Raw genomic sequence first — 22,449 nt, 5'->3', positions numbered from 1 at the left:
ATTTTGTCAAAATTTGGTGCAAAGCCCTCTTTGGGGAAAGGGATTATTAACCTTTGACCTTGATGTAACCTTTATGTTGGGCTAAAAGACATGTATTTTGTATGATACACGCCACTTTACTTCCCTACATATATACATATCAATTTGTAACAATTTTTGTCTTGTCTGCGACAAAGTTTAAAGCGAGACTCAGATGTTTCTTTTCCAACTGCAACAGCGTCATCAACACTTCACAAAGCTTTGCGTTTAGATCTGTTCCTCAAAAGTATATGTCCAACTCTAACCAAACTGGGGGACATCTGAAGACGGCCTTCATTTACAGAATATCAACCATACTTTATGGTCCAGTGACTCTGGAAATTAGAGATGATGGGAATCTAGACTTTCAAAGTTTGGTGTTCAGCTCAGTTTCTCAAAAAGTATGGATGTAATTTCAACCAAACCGTGAATATAGTTGCAATGTAGTATGGACATCAGAACACACCCTTCAGATTACACGAATTTTAATTTTTTTACTTTATTTTTGTGTGAAAAACATTAGATTATGAGAAATTTATATAAAATCTTTATTGCTCCTCCCATTGGTTTAGAAATGAGTTTATGGCAAAATTGGAATTCTATATTATATCTGTATTTCCTCTCATTTTTCAGAGTGATTTTTGGGGTAAAAAATGACATATTTGGTTGAATTTTGAGGATATATGATTAGCAATGTATCGCATGCCTATAATGTATTTTTTTTGGTTGTTTTTAGAAAAACTACTGTAGTTGTAGTGAATTTGGGACTTACTTCAAACTTACTATACTTACAAAGTGTGACAGGTGATACATAACTACCTGTAATTCTTGTCAATGTTACACTGACAAATTTATTGGAACCAGTTAACAGAAAATTATAGTCTAGCTACCCAGATGACATTCTGATCTACCGGAGTTATTTCCCTTTGTTTATCAGTACACACCTACATGTGTATCGGTATTGGATGGTATAGCAATATACTTGACTGTTGATGGGCCGAGAATGCCAAGATAAAGGTCTAAGCTCGTTTGGGTTTGAAAGCTATACATATATTAGATTATTTTAATACGCAGTCCTCTTTACCTATCTGGATGCTCCAGATTAAATTTTATTTAAATTATATGATCCATAAGGAAGGAGATCTATATATTTTAAATCTGTTCCTCTACTGGGGGTACCAATTGGTTCAACGTTAATAATTGGAATCATCATACTTATATTTCAAGTGTGCAGTTGTGCTAGCAGCCCATGTTGTGAGAAAGAAGCAGAGTGTGTTAAGTTTTCCCTGCAAGTTATAGCCTCTAATACACCAGACCAATATGGCCAGATTTTGGACCCCCTCAATATGGCCAGCAGAAACATCCGAGTGCTTCAATTCACTGCTCCCAGCAGAGTCATATGGTCTTGGACGAGTTATTGTATGAATGGCCCACCTGTATGTGGGTATGCCCTGATGAATGCAAACCTAGTCTCCAGCTATGGAGAAAATAGCCCCACCGCCTTGTAGGTCGCTGTGAAAAAGTTGAAGGCCACCGGAGAAAATTCAAACAGAAAATCCAGAAGGAGGTACATGTATTCCGTTTACAGGATAAATGCAGTCATCTATGGAAAAGACAGGCCAGAAAGAAAACCTGGTCCAACAGGGTGGAGGTTATGCTTTGTATCAACAACCAAATTCTGTAAAAACTTCATACAGAACAAGAGGTCCAGAGGGCCAGAATTACTCACATGACCTGTTAAGAAGAGTATTGTGAAAATTACCGATACTACATTCTGTACTTGTATTTCCAATTATCATGTTGACCGTAATATGTTGGTGATGTTTAAGAAATTAGATTACAATATTTCTAGTTTTCAATATGGTGTCTTTGGGAGAAAAAGCTTCAGAGCAGTATTTGAAACGTTAATACCTCCTGAACGCACAAAAATCCCCCGAATCCCAAATTATGTTGAAGACATACTTCCACAATGCAATGACAGGGAAACGCATGCAGTTCTAGCAGACTTTCTTTCAAACACAAGGGAAAACTGTCATACCAATGGGAAAACAATTATTAATATTTATAATTTATATTTTATTTGTCCAGTCAAATGACACTACAAGCCATAGCTGGCAAGTTTGGAGCACGTAGCGCACTTCAAGAGTACATTCTGCATGTGTGTTGACAACATTCGCCATCTTGTTTTCAGAAACGAAACCTTCCAAACCACAACCGGTGGTGGTTTGAATGGTTTAATAAACTAGTCTAGGTTTATCAGAAACAAATGAATGAACCGGTTTCAGTTTAAATGTGGTTTGAAACTGGTTTACTCAACAAATGGAAAGTTAACAGAACCGGTTCGAAACTAAAACTGGTTTTAGGAGAACAAATTCGCCCATAGTGTTGGTTTTTGCATAGATGCATTGTCCAAGTAACCTCCATTACTCTGTTAAATCAACAATACCAATGCAAAACCCATTATGTGCAGCAATGTGAAGTTTGATGTGAAGCATTGCTGTATATTTCATAAAAATTAACCTTGAAAAGAGGCCAAGATCATTTGTATGTCAAATCTTTATAGCTCTCAATCCTTTTACCTAAAATATCGGGTATATGGGTCTTCTGAAACTTGAAAAGAATATCATTGAATGTTATAACATATCTGACCCCTGTGACTTTGAAAATCGCTCAAGGTCATTGTATGAGGAAATTTCACAGCGCTCCATAGCAGGTACGTAACTGTCCAGAGATGAGTACCCCAGGTCTTGTAAAACATGAAGAGATGATTTGCAAGGGACCTCATCTTTTTGGCTCCTGTGACTTTGAAAATAGATCAAGGTCATTCATTTGAGGAATCTTCATACCAATGTCCTTGTACATGCTGGTAAATCATCAGGCCTCGAGGCCTTCTGGAATTTGTGAAGGTTCCTGAAGTTTTTAATGTATTTGACCATACGAGGACATTTTATTGTACCGCCTGACCAAATACCAATTCTAAGATGCTCGTAAAAGCTAGAAGTTGAATGATAATTTCGCTAACCTTGACATAAAATTTACTATTCTCTGACATCAGGCTGATGAATTGTACAAAGTTATTATGTACACCTTAATTTTCATATCGGTGTTCCCAGCTAGGGACAAGAAACGATATAAATCAAACAATGAAATTAGCAAGTATCATTTTATTACATAAAGAGCTGAAATTTAACATTTGTATGTTACACATGGTATTATCTACACAATCTCCCCAATGATTGTTTGAAAGCAATATGTCTGGAATCATGCTTAACTAACACTATATTCCATGGAAGAATCCATAGAATGTATACCAGCTAAATCATAACCTAATACAATGCCAATAATTAGTTACATCAAGATACTTAAAAAAAAAAAGAAAGAAAGAAATAATGTCAAAAGCTAACAGTGTGCTACATAGCCCATTTATAAAGACTACAAAAGGTATAAAAAAATTAAGAACTAAAGCATTAACTTAAACATAATTTAAAATTAAACTGAATACAGTATCATCAGTCACACTGACAAACAATGAAGTGACGACTGTATGTTGATAGCAGCAGTTATACTCTTTGGGTGTTTCATTTGTCAAGTCTGAAACATTTACAGGTTTAAAGGCTCTTTTAATACCTCAAATAAAGACAAGCACCAATAAGATATACAGCTAAAACACACTTTTATACTTTTTCTTAATAATAGTAATTTGTTAAATATTAGGAGGGGGGTTAGAAGTCCTCTATAGATTATCTAAAGTTGCCATTAATGGAAATAAGTCTTTAAATAATCCCAGATATTGAATCATTAGAATATTGATGAGGATTAGATAGTATATTGGTACATATGCCCATTTACAATTCTGATAACATTATAGGGTTTATACACTCCAGCCCTACACATAATCCACTTCTTCACCCTGGATCACCTAACAACAGATACTGGGAAAAATAACATTTCTGTCAATGTTAGTTTTTCTTATATTACAGTAATAAATTTTCACACACTTTCTGTGAAAAAGGTTCTGTATGTTTAACATAACTAAACACTGTCACAAGAAGGGATTGAAAAAAAGAAACCTTTGGATCGAAATGCCTAACAGAAAACTCATCTCCAGGATGAAACAATACACTGCTTGCTTTTACTTTAACCTTATAAAGATATACAGTACATATACAATAGTAGTAACTATACAAACATGACACTTGTAGTGTGGTATAATGTAAAACCAAGCACTTTAATCATAAACAAAAGCTGAACAGTACACACAAAACAACGGGTCTCACAGACAGCTGTAAACATCAGCTCACCACAAGTTTACTGCTGTGTTTGTCTATATCCATTGATAGAACAACAAAACAAACAAATTACCGGTGTAGAAATTATTCCTAGTCACCGTCAAACACCATCATTCCAAAATATAGTACAGTATGCAGTAATGCAGTTTAAACAAAAAATTAACTGGCAACAACAAAAACAGGGACCATGGGTTGAGTTATTTTTACTTGAACTTAATCGAAGTGCCAGGTGATTATCAGTTTTTAGTGATCACACGTGATTGTTGACCTTCCATGTATGGACAAGTTATTTAAAGTTATTTGAAAATATACTTAAGTTATTCTGACCACATTCATATGTATACTGTTCACTCGATCTATAACATCTTCACCACAATTTAACATGCACATTGTAAATATATTGGTACACACCATGTACTTTTATAATCTAATAAAAGTTTGTTTATATAATGTAAGAGATACAAGAGATTTTATAGGACGAAAATTCTTAAAAAGTAAAATTTTATTTACAATGTGAAACATAACAAGTACATTCTATCTATAGATCTAAAACATCTGTAAGATGATTAAATGGAATCAAAATAAGTAGGAATATATGGTGAAATCCCTTTCTTCATACATGCTTGTGTTTGCAACAATTAAGCTGAATTGTTAAGATGCTAAGCAGGTTTTAGACATTACTTCACATGGAGAGGTGCAAGTAACAAAGTATGTACTGTAAGGGAGATAACCAAGATATTCTGGAGAAAAATGTTGACCACATCTTGCCCTAACACTGATAGAATTTTAAAGTGTAATACAAAAGCAATGCTACTTATTTAACCATGTACAAAGGCAATGCCACAGTTATACATACAGTTTACAAAAAGCAACATACCTGCTTCTAAAAAGCTAGAATTTGTTTTCAATATATATATATATATATATACCTTCCAAAATATGTAATTAATCAAGTTTTCTATTATAATTAATACATGTTTAATTTCTTAGTATAAATGGCTACCAATAAAATTGTGCTAAAATACAACAATCTACCCTCGGAAATCATTTTCAGGTGTGGATATCAAAGAAACCAAGATGATTTTAACACATACTAAATCTATAAAATAAGTAGCTTTGTATATTAGAATCACAAAAGAAATATTCAAGGGCCAATCAGAGTACATCCATGCACTGAATAGCTATAAGCAGAACTCTCATCAAAAGATTTTAAAAGGAATAATATGAGCAAATGTATGATCTAACGAGAGCAGCACACTAAGATGAAAGCTGAGCGAGGACACAAGGGCACTTTAACATTGTTTACAGATCCACAACATGTACAACAAGTAACCGCTGGTATGTTAATCCTGCATCAGGAGAACGCTCCACTCACCATTAACATCCTACAACTCCTACCAAGGCAAGTTAACTTTCATTGCATACAATGCTGCATATTATATCATACTTGTGATTATATCTTATATATAAAAACTGATAAAGGATTTATACAGATTTTACCAGATGATTACCGAGGAACATCTAATCATGCATCCTGTTCATACCATTTGCTCATCCATGTAACCATTTCTTCTGGTTTCCTTCATTGAACTTGTATCCTATTCGATAGCACAGTTAGAAACTATCAAGTTTCACTCTTGTCTTCCCGTTCAGTTTGTGTTTTGATATCCCTCCCTTATAATTCTTTGAAATAAATGTTTATGTGATTAAAGGAGTATACATTTCTTTTTGTTTTTCGGCTTCGGTTTTGGACATAAGACCGCTCGGATTGCCTCATCAAATACTGTTTTGAGGCCTTTCTGGGTGAGAGCTGAGCATTCGAGGTACTTGACAGCGCTGATTTCCTTGGCCATGGCCAAGCCCTGAGGATAGGTAATTGGCGACAACTTCTTCTCCTTCAGCTTCTCAATGGTCTCCTTGTCTTCCCTCAAATCGAGCTTTGTTCCTACTAGAATGATGGGTGTGTTTGGACAGTGATGACTGACTTCTGGATACCACTAAAATAGTCAAATGAATACCATTTAGTTTTATAATGTACATTGTAATAAAAAAAAAACACACAGGTTAGTATTTTACTTGTGATCCATACATGACAGTACATGAAAATTCATGCTGAAAGTTTTGATAAATAAACAAAATCTAGGCCCATCACATATCAACATAAACCATATATATGTATGTATTTTTGGTGAGCGAAACACAACCTACAAAGAGGGGACAATTAATTACCCTATATTAACAACTAAAGTGATAACCCCAAACTATCAACTGAAGTAATAATCCCACACTATCAATTGAAGTAATTACCCCACACTATCAATTGAAGTAATTACCCCACACTATCAACTGAAATAATAACCCAACACTCTAAATTTAAGTATTTACCCCACACTACCGATAGAAGTAATTATCCCACACTACCCATTTAAATAATTACCACACACTCTCAACTGAAGAAATTACCCCACACTACCAATTTAAGTAATTACCCCACACTACCAATATAAATAATTACCCCACACTACCAATTTAAGTAATTACCCCACACTACCAATATAAGTAATTACCCCACACTACCAATATAAGTAATTACCCCACACTACCAATATAAGTAATTACCCCACACTACCAATATAAGTAATTACCCCAAACTACCAATATAAGTAATTACCCCACACTACCAATTTAAGTAATTACCCCATACTACCAATATAAGTATTTACCCCCACACTACCAATATAAGTAATTACCCCACACTACCAATATAAGTAATTACCCCACACTACCAATTTAAGTAATTACCCCATACTACCAATATAAGTATTTACCCCCACACTACCAATATAAGTAATTACCCCACACTATCAATATAAGTAATTACCCCACACTACCCATTTAAATAATTACCACACACTCTCAACTGAAGAAATTACCCCACACTACCAATTTAAGTAATTACCCCACACTACCAATATAAGTAATTACCTCACAATATCAATAGAAGTAATTACCCCACACTATCAATAGAAGTAATTACCCCACACTATCAAAATAAGTAATTACCCCACACTACCAATATAAGTAATTACCCCACACTATCAAAATAAGTAATTACCCCACACTACCAATATAAGTAATTACCCCACACTATCAATATAAGTAATTATCCTACAATATCAATATAAGTATTTACCCCCACACTACCAATATAAGTATTTACCCCACACTACCAATTTAAGTAATTACCCCATACTACCAATATAAGTATTTACCCCCACACTACCAATATAAGTAATTACCCCACACTACCAATTTAAGTAATTACCCCACACTACCAATTTAAGTAATTACCCCACACTACCAATATAAGTAATTACCCCACACTACCAATAAAAGTAATTACCCCACACTACCAATTTAAGTAATTACCCCACACTACCAATTTAAGTAATAACCCCACACTACCAATAGAAGTAATTACCCCACACTACCAATAGAAGTAATTACCCCACATACACTACCAATATAAGTAATTACCCCACACTACCAATATAAGTAATCACCCCACACTACCAATAGAAGTAATTACCCCATACTACCAATAGAAGTAATTACCCCACACTACCAATATAAGTAATTACCCCACAATATCAATATAAGTAATTACCCCACATACACTACCAATATAAGTAATTACCCCACATACACTACCAATAGAAGTAATTACCCCACACTACCAATTTAAGTAATTACCCCACACTACCAATATAAGTAATTACCCCACAATATCAATATAAGTAATTACCCCACACTACCAATATAAGTTATTACCCCACACTACCAATAAAAGTAATTACCCCACACTACCAATATAAGTAATTACCCCACACTACCAATATAAGTAATTACCCCACACTACCAATATAAGTAATTACCCCGCACTACCAATATAAGTAATTACCCCACACTACCAATATAAGTAATTACCCCACACTACCAATATAAGTAATTACCCCACACTACCAATAGAAGTATTAACCCCACACTACCAATATAAGTAATTACCCCACACTACCGATAGAAGTAATAACCCCACACTATCAATATAAGTAATTACCTCACAATATCAATAGAAGTAATTACCCCACACTACCAATAGAAGTAATTACCCCACACTATCAATATAAGTAATTACCCCACACTACCAATATAAGTAATTACCCCACAATATCAATATAAGTAATTACCCCACACTATCAATATAAGTAATAACCCCACACTATCAATAGAAGTAATTACCCCACACTATCAATATAAGTATTTACCCCACACTACCAATATAAGTAATTACCTCACACTACCAATAGAAGTAATTACCCCACACTACCAATTTAAGTAATTACCCCATACTAACAATATAAGTATTTACCCCACACTACCAATATAAGTAATTACCCCACACTACCAATATAAGTAATTACCCCACACTACCAATATAAGTAATTACCCCACACTACCAATATAAGTAATTACCCCACACTACCAATTTAAGTAATTACCCCATACTACCAATATAAGTATTTACCCCCACACTACCAATATAAGTAATTACCCCACACTACCAATATAAGTAATTACCTCACAATATCAATATAAGTAATTACCCCACACTATCAATATAAGTAATTACCCCACACTACCAATATAAGTAATTACCCCACACTACCAATATAAGTAATTACCCCACACTACCAATATAAGTAATTACCCCACACTACCAATTTAAGTAATTACCCCACACTACCAATATAAGTAATTACCCCACACTACCAATTTAAGTAATTACCCCACACTACCAATAGAAGTAATTACCCCACACTACCAATAGAAGTAATTACCCCACACTACCAATATAAGTAATTACCCCACACTATCAAAATAAGTAATTACCCCACACTACCAATAGAAGTAATTACCCCACACTACCAATATAAGTAATTACCCCACACTACCAATATAAGTAATTACCCCACACTACCAATATAAGTAATTACCCCACACTACCAATTTAAGTAATTACCCCACACTACCAATATAAGTAATTACCCCACACTACCAATATAAGTAATTACCCCACACTACCAATATAAGTAATTACCCCACACTATCAAAATAAGTAATTACCCCACACTACCAATAGAAGTAATTACCCCACACTACCAATATAAGTAATTACCCCACACTATCAAAATAAGTAATTACCCCACACTATCAAAGTAAGTAATTACCCCACACTACCAATATAAGTAATTACCCCACACTATCAAAATAAGTAATTACCCCACACTACCAATAGAAGTAATTACCACACACTACCAATATAAGTAATTACCCCACACTATCAAAATAAGTAATTACCCCACACTATCAAAATAAGTAATTACCCCACACTACCAATATAAGTAATTACCCCACACTACCAATATAAGTAATTACCCCACACTATCAAAATAAGTAATTACCCCACACTACCAAAATAAGTAATTACCCCACACTACCAATATAAGTAATTACCCCACACTATCAAAATAAGTAATTACCCCACACTATCAAAATAAGTAATTACCCCACACTACCAATTTAAGTATTAACCCCCACACTACCAATTTAAGTAACTTCCCCAAACTATCAATTTAAGTAATTATCAATGAAATAGTTAATACTATCAGTGACACAGTTAGCTTTATAAATCAATTCAGAAGAGTACTAAATCGACTTTATAAGACCTCACTTACCTTTGCTCGGACATTTTCAAAACTTGCAGGACTTATAAGAGAGAAACAGATCAGGAAGACATCCTACAATAAGTAAAACATGAAATTATTGCGCTGTATATAGTTGAATTCTTACGTGAAGAAATACAGGAGAGGATCATTGACAATTTTTTAGATTTTTTTTTTTTAAGATCTACGGTACTCGTGTGTAAAATATATGTCCAGATTACAGGGAAACTAATTACAAGCTGAACAAATCAATTAATTAATAAATATAATAAACTACTGATTTTCAAAGTACAACTCGCATTTCCTGCGTAATATTCAAGGTAAAAGAAATGTTACACTTTTTTCTGCATAATACATTATTTCGTAAAGTTTATTAATTAAAACAGACAATTATAACAGAGCACATGATTAATTTCAATTCAAATCACTGCCTCTGCTAGGTATCGAACCTGGGACCTGTTGCATACTAGTCTTACTCTCAATTCATGCAAATGAGCAAGCTAAAGAGAAGATCTTTCTAGCCAAGCAGTGTATTGGGGCCAGGGTAACAATGCTTTTGTGAAGCCCATATATATCTATAACAAGGATTGCATATATATACAGCCCGGAGTCTATTAATACAAAATGGGAAAAAGACTGAAGAGTCAACTAGATGCTTTCCACAGAATGGGACATTTACCCTAAGTAAACCTTAATTCATGTGAAGACATCAAATAATAATATGGCTAGGACAATGGTATAAAGTTGATGGTGACTTACAGTCTGAGAGTAGGACAATGGTATAAAGTTGATGGTGACTTACAGTCTGAGGGTAGGACAATGGTATAAAGTTGATGGTGACTTACAGTCTGAGGGTAGGACAATGGTATAAAGTTGATGGTGACTTACAGTCTGAGGGTAGGACAATGGTATAAAGTTGACCATGACTTACAGTCTGAGGGTAGGACAATGGTAAAAAGTTGATGGTGACTTACAGTCTGAGGGTAGGACAACGGTATAAAGTTGATGGTGACTTACAGTCTGAGGGTAGGACAATGGTATAAAGTTGATGGTGACTTACAGTCTGAGGGTAGGACAATGGTATAAAGTTGATGGTGACTTACAGTCTGAGGGTAGGACAATGGTATAAAGTTGATGGTGACTTACAGTCTGAGGGTAGGACAATGGTATAAAGTTGATGGTGACTTACAGTCTGAGGGTAGGACAATGGTATAAAGTTGATGGTGACTTACAGTCTGAGGGTAGGACAATGGTATAAAGTTGATGGTGACTTACAGTCCGAGGGTAGGACAATGGTATAAAGTTGATGACTTACAGTCTGAGGGTAGGACAATGGTATAAAGTTGATGGTGACTTACAGTCTGAGGGTAGGACAATGGTATAAAGTTGATGGTGACTTACAGTCTGAGGGTAGGACGATGGTATAAAGTTGATGGTGACTTACAGTCTGAGGGTAGGACAATGGTATAAAGTTGATGGTGACTTACAGTCTGAGGGTAGGACAATGGTATAAAGTTGATGACTTACAGTCTGAGGGTAGGACAATGGTAAAAAGTTGATGACTTACAGTCTGAGGGTAGGACAATGGTATAAAGTTGGTGACTTACAGTCTGAGGGTAGGACAATGGTATACAGTTGATGGTGACTTAGAGTCCGAGGGTAGGACAATGGTATAAAGTTGATGGTGACTTACAGTCTGAGGGTAGGACAATGGTATAAAGTTGATGGTGACTTACAGTCTGAGGGTAGGACAATGGTATAAAGTTGATGGTGACTTACAGTCTGAGGGTAGGACAATGGTATAAAGTTGGTGACTTACAGTCTGAGGGTAGGACAATGGTATAAAGTTGATGGTGACTTACAGTCTGAGGGTAGGACAATGGTATAAAGTTGATGGTGACTTACAGTCTGAGGGTAGGACAATGGTATACAGTTGATGGTGACTTACAGTCTGAGGGTAGGACAATGGTATAAAGTTGATGGTGACTTAACTTACAGTCTGAGGGTAGGACAATGGTATAAAGTTGATGGTGACTTACAGTCCGAGGGTAGGACAATGGTATAAAGTTGATGGTGACTTACAGTCCGAGGGTAGGACAATGGTATAAAGTTGATGGTGACTTACAGTCTGAGGGTAGGACAATGGTATAAAGTTGATGGTGACTTACAGTCTGAGGGTAGGACAATGGCCTTAATCTGTCATAATCTTCCTGCCCAGCTGTATCCCAGAGTCCCAAGTTGATTGGTTTACCATCTACCATAACATTCGCAGAATAGTTGTCAAACCTGCAAATTCAAAATTAACATTTCTGATCAAGGATTGAGTAGAACAGATTTTTTATTTCTATTTCACAACTACAGACGGACCTGATGTCCTTCAGCACGTTCAAGTCCCATAGATAAACATCAATATATACAGACCAGCACTGATTTCTCTAATTTGATCAGTTATGCATGACTCATATAAACTTGGGATATAACAATTTATATTATTTTGACAAATATACATTTATTGATGTTACATGTAAGAGTGTCCATGTTAATATTGGTAAGCTTCAGATTCAGGTTTTGGTTATCAATACAAAGTACAAGTTAAAGCCGTAATTCAATGTGTATGTTAATTTTCTGGGTGCTCCTTGTTGAGGCTGAGGTGTCTAAACAGATGTGTATAATTGAGTGAAGCATGTGCTAGCCTATCACAAACCAGCTCTACACTATACAATACAGCTGTGTTTAAGTAGCAATACACGACTCAGCTGTTTCCACCATAATCATTAGACTGATTAGAAGCCAGCCTAAACGTATATATATAAAATATTCATAGCTAAAAAGCATGAGTGAACTTTCTGAAGTCCATTTTTTTGTGTGTCTGAACCCAAATGAAAACAATTCACATTTAAAAAACAAATTAAGTAGTAAATATGTAACCAAACCATAACCTTATGAACCGTCTCCCAGACAAACCATTGTAAGAAATACAATAAAATTTATAACAATCATTACCTATGTACCGTCTCCAAGACAAGCCATTGATAGGAATACAATAAAATTTATAACAATCATTACCTATGTACCGTCTCCAAGACAAGCCATTGATAGGAATACAATAAAATTTATAACAATCATTACCTATGTACCGTCTCCAAGACAAGCCATTGATAGGAATACAATAAAATTTATAACAATCATTACCTATGTACCGTCTCCAAGACAAGCCATTGATAGGAATACAATAAAATTTATAACAATCATTACCTATGTACCGTCTCCAAGACAAGCCATTGATAGGAATACAATAAAATTTATAACAATCATTACCTATGTACCGTCTCCAAGACAAGCCATTGATAGGAATACAATAAAATTTATAACATCATTAAGAGAAAGTCAAAGACCATACTCGTATAATATATAACCTCTGTAGTCTGACAGATAGAAGCTATCAGTATTAACCATGTACAATCAGTGCCGCCACTTTTCATCTTTTGTCATGACCCTCAGGTACGGACATGGGCACAGCATTACAAAGACTTGGTCTTTGACCATTTTTATGACCTTTAAGTTATGGACCTGTGTAGCTGAGGTACGGAAGAACGTGATATTTCTTTTAGTAGACATATAATATTTTGATTCAGACAACCAATGGCGTTCATCAAACTTTACCTTAGGTACTATGTGCAGACCTGATCCTGAGAGCATTACTTCAAGTTCTGCTGTGGTGTCAAGTTTATTGTTTAAAGGTTGTATATTTAATTAATTATTGTTTGTAACTTATGTTGTGGTATATTGTTAAATATGAAATCATCACTTTCTGAGTTGTGTATATGTAGCTATCATGATCATGTCAACATTGATTCATCATTAGAGTTACTTCCCTTCATTTATAATAAAAGTGATAAATATAAGAGATCAAACATTCTTCCCCTGGCACTGTGCACGGTGGGTATAAAAATTGGTGTTTTATCTCATCTTACAAAAGTAGCTTGAATCTTGCGCAGATTGTATGTGTCATTTAGATATATGTACAATCTATATATATTACAGTAGATAAACCAGCTTGCTGATTTTGTATGTAAACAATTAAACAGATTTACAATTCTGAATACTATCTATATATATTACAGTAGATAAACCAGCTTGCTGATTTTGTATGTAAACAATTAAACAGATTTACAATTCTGAATACTAATGTGATATTTCATATGCGATCCAAGAGGGATCTAAGCACCCACCAATGAATGATCTTTATGAAAGACTGATCTTTTCTCCACTTTCCCCTTCATTCCCATATATTCCTCTTAATCAAATAGATAACATGTGTCTACATACGAAGTCTAAGAAAGATGCAAGAGCTTTCTGAGATATAATAACAATTTCAACTGTCAAAATCTAAGATGGCCACCTTTCAGTCATTTTGATTTCCAGATCTGACTCTGAAATTGAATTGGCACATCTAGGGCCCAACAGGAACCTACATACTGGTACCCCAATTAAAAAAGGTTATTCCAGTATTCAAAGAAAAAGCATGCGCAATAACAACACTTCTACAGTCAAAATCAATGTTGTCTGCCTTTCAGTCATTTTGTTTTCCTGATCAGACTCAGAAATAGGGACCAATAATTATAAGGAGATGTGAAGTTTGAGAAAAATCCTCCCAGTACGTCTGAAGAAATAGCAAGAACACAGATTGTTTAAGGACATATACAGAGCATGACTATGTGATTCCACAAGCCCTGGATCTTCGTCAGACAGTGAGATCAAAGTGTAATTTAAACAGTCCTAATTGATATCCAGGTAGTCTCATATATTGCTATAGCTACACAATTAATACTTTAACATTTTCCCCTAATGAATCATAATTTATCTTGAAATTTCAATATTATCGCATATCTTCAGTTGCCTAATGTATCAATTTTTACAAAATTGAAAAAGGGGAGATATTTTCTCACTTACTTCACAGGGTTATCCCGCAGTTACCAGGGAAAAGATAAATCGATCTCGCACAGATGGGTAATATCAGCTGACAAGCTATATATGACGCTGCTCACACTAACGTAACGTCATCATTTTACAATGAGTAAATAACCATGTCATAAATGATGACGTCACTGGCTGGCCAAACTCTTACACTCGGGTGGAGATATCCCTGTCCACGGAACAGACCCGTGTTATATTCTAGGTATCTATTGTCTCAATGCCTATCAAAAATTACACATTTGAAAAAGGAAAGATATTTACAGTTGCCTATTAAGTTGAATTTTACAGACTTTAAATAGAGGATCTGGAGAAATCTTCAGTTGATAGCTAACTTTACACAATGGATATATGGGAGGTTCACAGTTTGGTTAAAAGTTTGTACTTGTTATATTTATAATTAGCATGCAGTTCTGGTTCCTAATCTAACCACGTGAATTCCAGTTTGGGCAATTAATATTTCAGAATAATTATTATTTAAGCATAATACATGTATGGTAGGATATGTACTTCATCACTGGGGTTGGGATGAATAGTGTTTTATTTTATCAATTACATAATGTCTTCTGTTCAATCTAATTCAACTACATTTGTAATTATGAATATATAATCAGTGGATATTCAATTATTTTTCATTTTGATATTTTGGTAATACATGTACATACATATTACACATCTTATTTTTTTGTATTCTTTATATAACAAAGAGTCCCACGATAAGTATATACATGTATGTGTATAGTATACGGTAGTAGACAACAAACAAGAACTTCCTGGTGGATTGTGTACATGTATTACAATGATAAAGTTTTATCAATACATTCCTTACTATATATAGAGTACCATTCTGTTATTTTGTCAAACACCAGCCCTTGAATTACAATAGACATTTAACGAGACATATTCATCATCTTGATGGAATTTAAAACTATATCTGTTAATCAGAAAAAAGACATAATCTTTTGTTTTTATTTATGTGGTCACACAAAAAAAGAAACAATTTTTACAAGAATAATCACACAGATGAGCCATACAACAGACAATGAATATGGACGAAGTCAATCTATCGGTCCAATTTAATCCTATAGGCTATGGTAAACTAAATGGTTCATTAATCAAAAGATATAATAGTACATTAATAAGTTCTATATAGGTTAAACATGTTAATTGAAGTGTTGGCACGATAGGGAAAAAAGTTTGTAACATTTAAGTCTGTTAGATTTAAGTTGACATACTCTACATGGAAACAGTAAAGCAGTGAGTCTTCAATATTTATATCTATTTTCAGTCTGAAGTCACTATTACATTCATCTAGGATGTGCGACACAAACTGATAAAAACAGGAAGTGAATTTCAGGCCCATGTGCAGTATATCATGTATATATATATATGTTTCACCATATACAAAATGCTTTAACAGTTGTTTTTCGAACTGATCCACTGACCACATCCTATGTTATAGTCTACGTTCACCTCAAGCTCCAACACAGGCCATATTCTATATTCACTGTATACTAGTTACACACTATACTAGTACTTTCCCTGTCAATTTCAAGTTTAAATTTGCTCTTCAGATTGTCAATTTCAAATTACATGTCCACAATATTAATGTTTTGTGTTAGACATTAACATGATTATTTACTTAAGGTCTACAATACAATGTTTTTATGTCAAGTAAAATTTTGTTTATCTTTTGGCAGCGACCAGCTGATAAATTAGGAAATCCAGCTCATTAAAAAATGAATATTGTACAATAAATTATTACTGTAAACCATGCCAGTAAATTGGAAACAGTAATTTATTATTTTATATTACTTAAGATTACAGAAACGGCATGAAAACATGTCAGGGGAGGATCTCCGGTACACACTATGCCTTTATCCAATTAAATAACATGAGATTAGGATAACATCACAATTCATTGTACTCTTACTTGAGTTGTGGGGGAATTAAAGTGGGATAAAGTACAAACAAATGATACTTGTACCAAGACATTGTTACGTTAATATGACTTATTTCAATATTAGTATAAACTTATTATTATCTATTTCTTGGACTAAATAGACATATCTGAACTGTAGTAGATACACAGCTTTGTCACTTATTTTCAGAAAAAGGAACCTTTACAATTAATTTTACAATGATTGCGAACATATCATCAGTGTTTTAACACAAAATGACCATTCAATATATCCACAAAATTTTCAGAAAATTCTGAATAATGAACAATATGTGTAACATAGATCAAACACATATATATCTGGTTTATTTACAGCAACACGTTAGCTTTGGGCTTCTCTACAACAATGTCTAAAAGTGTCTTTTTTTATTACACAACTGCATGGATTGAAAAAATGTATATCATAATATAGGAAAAAAGAGTTAATTGTCATCAGGAGTTAGTCCTTTTATGAAACCTATTTATAACACCTTGCAATATATCCCCATACACAACAGAGTACTCATGATCAGAGTACTAGTACGTTTGGTTTGTTTTGTTTTTGTTTAACGTCCTATTAACAGCCAGGGTCATTTAAGGACATGCCAGGTTTTGGAGGTGGAGGAAAGCCTGAAGACCCGGAGAAAAACAACCGGCCTACGGTCAGTACCTGGCAACTGCCCCATGTAGGTTTCGAACTCGCAACCCAGAGGTGGAGGGCTAGTGATAAAGTGTCGGTACACCTTAACCACTCGGCCACCACGGGGGTAGAGGGCTAGTGATAAAGTGTCGGTACACCTTAACCACTCGGCCACCACGGGGGTAGAGGGCTAGTGATAAAGTGTCGGTACACCTTAACCACTCGGCCACCACGGGGGTAGAGGGCTAGTGATAAAGTGTCGGGACACCTTAACCACTCGGCCACCGCGGGGGTAGAGGGCTAGTGATAAAGTGTCGGGACACCTTAACCACTCGGCCACCACGGGGGTAGAGGGCTAGTGATAAAGTGTCGGGACACCTTAACCACTCGGCCACCAAGGGGGTAGAGGGCTAGTGATAAAGTGTCGGTACACCTTAACCACTCGGCCACCACGGGGGTAGAGGGCTAGTGATAAAGTGTCGGTACACCTTAACCACTCGGCCACCACGGGGGTAGAGGGCTAGTGATAAAGTGTCGGTACACCTTAACCACTCGGCCACCGCGGCCTTCTGTACTTGTATGTAATATACAGGTAAATTACAGAGTCTTATAAGGCAGGGTGTGAAAAAAGCACTCGTCCTGGATGAGTTAAATTTGACTGGGGACCAGTGAATGTCGTTGTGCACTCTTCCCCGGTGACGAGTTAATTTCAAAAGAAAAAAATAAATAAATCACGTTTATAAATATTGTCTTCAGGGTTTATTCCATGAAACCTATTGAATTTTCAAAACAAATTAGGATTAAATCATACTCAAAGTAATTAATTTCCATCGAGCAGTATAACCCGTTCTCTGTCATTGCTCTGCAGAAGCATCTACATGAAACTGATGCGTTTATGTGATCAAGAAGGGAGAGACTAATACAGGTAAATGACAGAAATAAATCCGGACCCGGTATCATATCAATCACGAAGATTTTTAAAGGCACTGATCATGAGAATGACATTATTTGAACACTAGCGAGTCACTCTTCTATACACTTGTATATCTCTTTTTTTATGTATTCTAATACCTGATATAGAAAAGTGATCACAGGCGAATACATTATTAAACTTCAAGTCCGTAGAAAGGTTTTACTGCTTAGAACTGACTTGTTAGTTCCTGTTAGGCCTATAGACATCAGTTTATATGTCTTTTTGGCGAAGCGAACGATAGACTCGTTTTTTATGAAAGGTTAACAAAACTGCAGTTCAAATTGTATAATTACAAGAAGTAATGATTATCACATTGAAAACATATTAACACAGGTTTTGTGTGTGTTTTTATTTATTTTCTAATTAAAAATTAGAAGACAGAGGGACAAGTGGTTCTCATTTGGCACACCTTGGACGATTTCAAAAATATTTTTCTCACCCTGTAAGGTTTAGGTTTGTAAGAAATATATATATACCCAGGTGCATATCATCGAGACATGTATTTTATACTTGGAATTTCTTTGTCTAGTAATTCTCTATACATATATGTAGAGATCTATATAATACAGTGTATTAGATTTTCATTCTTGTAACAGATAGAGATTAACATGTTTTTAGGTAATATTAGTGAAAGGGGCAATATAAGTCAAATGACCAACATTAGATATATTATTTGTTAAGTCAAAGCAACCCAACATTTGACACATTGGTAAGGTCGAAGCAACCAACATTTGACATATCGGTTACGTCGAAGTGACCAACATCTGACATATTGGTTACGTCAAAGCAACCATCATCTGGCATATTGGCTAGGTCAAAGCAACCAACATTTGACATATTGGCTAGGTCGAAGCAACCAACATCTGACGTATTGGCTAGGTCGAAGCAAGCAACATTTGACATATTGGTTAATAATTCTTTTTGATGACTGCTGGGATTAGCACAGTTTTGGTTTGGTTTATTTTGTTTAACGTCCTATTAACAGCATTTAAGTACGGCCTCCCGTGCGTGCAACATGAATGCGTGTGGTGAGTGCGTATGTGTGTTTTGGGAGGCTGCGGTATGTTCATGTTAAGTCTCCTTGTGTTAGGCCGGAACTTTTGCTGATTTATAGTGCTACCTCACTGAAGCATACTGCCGAAGACACCCAGCAGGACACCCCACCTGGTCACATTATACTGACAACGGCTAACCAGTCGTCCAGTATGCTGAGCGCTAAGCAGGAGTAGCAACTGCCATTTTTAAAGACTTGATGGTTCATTTTATCTATTACATGCTTTTTGATTAGCACAGTACTGAAAGCATGTAATAGATAAAAGAACCATGATGATGATGTATGTGATGGCAGGAATACCACAACAACCTGCAAATGAATGTGGAGTTAGTAATTAAAGCATACTCACACTGTGGGGATGTACTCTCCAGGGAAGGCATTTGTTGTGTAACTGATCAGGAGACATGTTTTACCAACAGCTCTGAAAAGTAACCAATTTACATCAATTTGTAATTTTGTATACATAAACATGAACAGATGATTTATAATGTATTTTAGTTACATTTGTGAAATTTCTAAATTTCTCTTAAATCATTTCTGATACAAAGACAATGATTTAGAATCAATGGGGTAAACTCTAATTGACAAAATGTTATTTCAACCCTAAAAAACAACCTAGGCTATAAATTAGGAACCGGATAGCTATAAATAAGGAACCGGATATATATTACTGTAATACTTGTATTGTATGCTTATTTAGTCGCATTCCATTATCAATACATCTTCAAAACACAAATATAGAACATATAGGTAAAAACAAAACAATGAGACTTAACAAGGTGATTAACCAGGACAAGCACGACACTGTCAAACCACAGGTTCTAACCCTGTCACATATAACATAATTAAGAGAAAGACAAGGTTAGTACATGTGGTTAAACTGTACAGGACAGCTGATGTGATATATATCAGTAGAACGGTTTGACAACCAGTATACAGATGCATTTCAGACCACATGGTTGGATAATATCAATTTCTTCTGAAAGATAAAAATCTAAGACATTTGGAAATGTGAATGACATGTTTTCAATAGCATGTTCTGAAATTAAAGATCATGCTACATCACCGACAGCACACACTACTTCTCACACAAATGCATGAAATGGTACCTATGGTATATATAGAATGTTCTAATTAACACCAACAAATAATGCGTCAAGTGTCCTAATCAATGACTGTTTATATGGCTGAAAGTTACAAAATGTTAAGACAGAGAGCATGATTTCTTCCGGATGCAATTAAATATTTATCTGCTATAAAAGATAAAATAAGCAGCTTCTAGAGTAAAGTATGTAAAATTTGGTAAAAAAAATATACAGCAGTCAATGCTTATTATTAACTGATCTGTATCATTTCAATTACTCTTTATCAGATCTTTAGCATGTTCTCTTAGTTTTGATGATGCATTCAGATACCAGTCCTGTAAAGGTGACAGACAATACAATATATATAATGAAGCCTAACGTTCGAGTAATGTCACATGTGGAATTAAAAAAATCAACCTTGTGGACAGGTTAGAGAAACACAAAACCTAATTTATAGTTTATAAGGCAATGATTAAATCCACTGGCATAAACATGGAAGTTAGAGCTCGTCACACTTGTGTAAACAGAATACATATGTACAAATATATGAGTAACGAGTCTGTACCATGTGTCTGGGGAGGGCTTTCGGGCTTAGTCATTGACCCCATTATATTCCTCAGCTATAAACAACGTATTTCCTTACTGTTGGTGAATCTGTTTTACTGGTCATTGCTATGAAACGGATAAGCTGCTTGATGTCATTAGACCCTATCCAGTCCTGACCCACACACAAGTTACAGGAAGTGATTACTAAGAGTGACTATTGTCCATAACTTGGCAAAGTTCACACTGGCACAAACTCATCAAACTCACGCTAATTGGTCTCTAATATGTTTATCCTATCTAATATATGTTCATATTTACTGATCAATTCGACAAACTGTACAAATTACGACTTAGTCAGAGGTTATTTAAGTCATAACTACTTGATATTTTTTGAGAGTCCAAAGCATTTTTGAGGCCAGTGCATTTTTTAGCTCATGACAGACGGAAGAGAAAAAGTTCGAGCATTTAGTTAGTCTATCTATTCCATTTCAACTCACCCGTCTCCCACTACAACACATTTGATGGCCTGCATATTCTGTTGTAAACAATGGCTATTCGACGTCCAGTTCTGATGTCAAGTATCACGGCCTTATTATGGGCCGACCTCTCCCAGTTTAATACCTATAGAAAATATGGCTGTCGCCTCTTATATAGGAACGATTAAACGTGAACTATTTATAGTATTTCCGGATATTCACGATCTTTGCCGAATAATAATTTATGCAGATGACGCCGGTGCGTGTATCTTTTCGACGCTTAACTTTCGAACACGTTAACACAAACGTTTTAAAGATCCATTATGTGTTACTATTTAAAGGCATTCGATCAAGTTATTTTTGGAATGTCTATTTCTGCACAGGTTATATTATGAATGACAGGGAACTTTCAAGCCAATACTTTACAAAATAGCACTAAGTATGTATCAACTTTAAAAATAAACTCCAATAAAAAAAAATTATTAACTGATAATTATAATTTTGTTACGTTATTTTGTTATTTCACCACATACCTTCATTTAAATAGTCCTTATATACCATTTTTTATTGCTTACATTTTTCTCAATATAAGTTCTGTTCAACACACCATTCTTTCTTTTCATTAAAATGTAAACGCAAAATTATTTTGATATCCGGGTATTATAGGCCGGT

At 34.9% G+C, this 22,449-nt stretch overlaps 1 protein-coding gene across 1 annotated transcript; it reads right to left on the bottom strand.

Annotated features, from left to right (window-relative positions):
- Positions 1–3,162: 3,162 nt before the first annotated feature.
- Positions 3,163–21,966, bottom strand: LOC117323741 (ras-related C3 botulinum toxin substrate 1). Its single transcript, XM_033879172.1, has 5 exons — positions 21,799–21,966; positions 20,020–20,091; positions 12,259–12,376; positions 10,103–10,165; positions 3,163–6,304 (listed from the first exon to the last, which is right to left on the bottom strand). The coding sequence occupies exons 1-5, from the start codon at positions 21,831–21,833 to the stop codon at positions 6,014–6,016; spliced, it is 579 nt and encodes a 192-aa protein (XP_033735063.1). The 5' UTR covers positions 21,834–21,966; the 3' UTR covers positions 3,163–6,013.
- Between the last annotated feature and the right edge of the window lie 483 nt (positions 21,967–22,449).

Source organism: Pecten maximus, chromosome 1 (genome assembly GCF_902652985.1).
Source record: "Pecten maximus chromosome 1, xPecMax1.1, whole genome shotgun sequence".
In the NCBI taxonomy this organism is placed as follows: domain Eukaryota; kingdom Metazoa; phylum Mollusca; class Bivalvia; order Pectinida; family Pectinidae; genus Pecten; species Pecten maximus.
This window is presented reverse-complemented; position numbering and strand designations above follow the sequence as displayed.

What these genes read in the sequence shown, in the direction of transcription:
- LOC117323741 (XM_033879172.1), bottom strand. Translation starts at nt 21,833, where the DNA reads ATGCAGGCCATCAAATGTGTTGTAGTGGGAGACGG. An exon ending in TGTGTTGTAGTGGGAGACGG is followed by an intron (nt 20,092 to 21,798) that starts GTGAGTTGAAAT and finishes GTTACTTTTCAG; the next exon opens with AGCTGTTGGTAAAACATGTC. An exon ending in GGAGAGTACATCCCCACAGT is followed by an intron (nt 12,377 to 20,019) that starts GTGAGTATGCTT and finishes TTGAATTTGCAG; the next exon opens with GTTTGACAACTATTCTGCGA.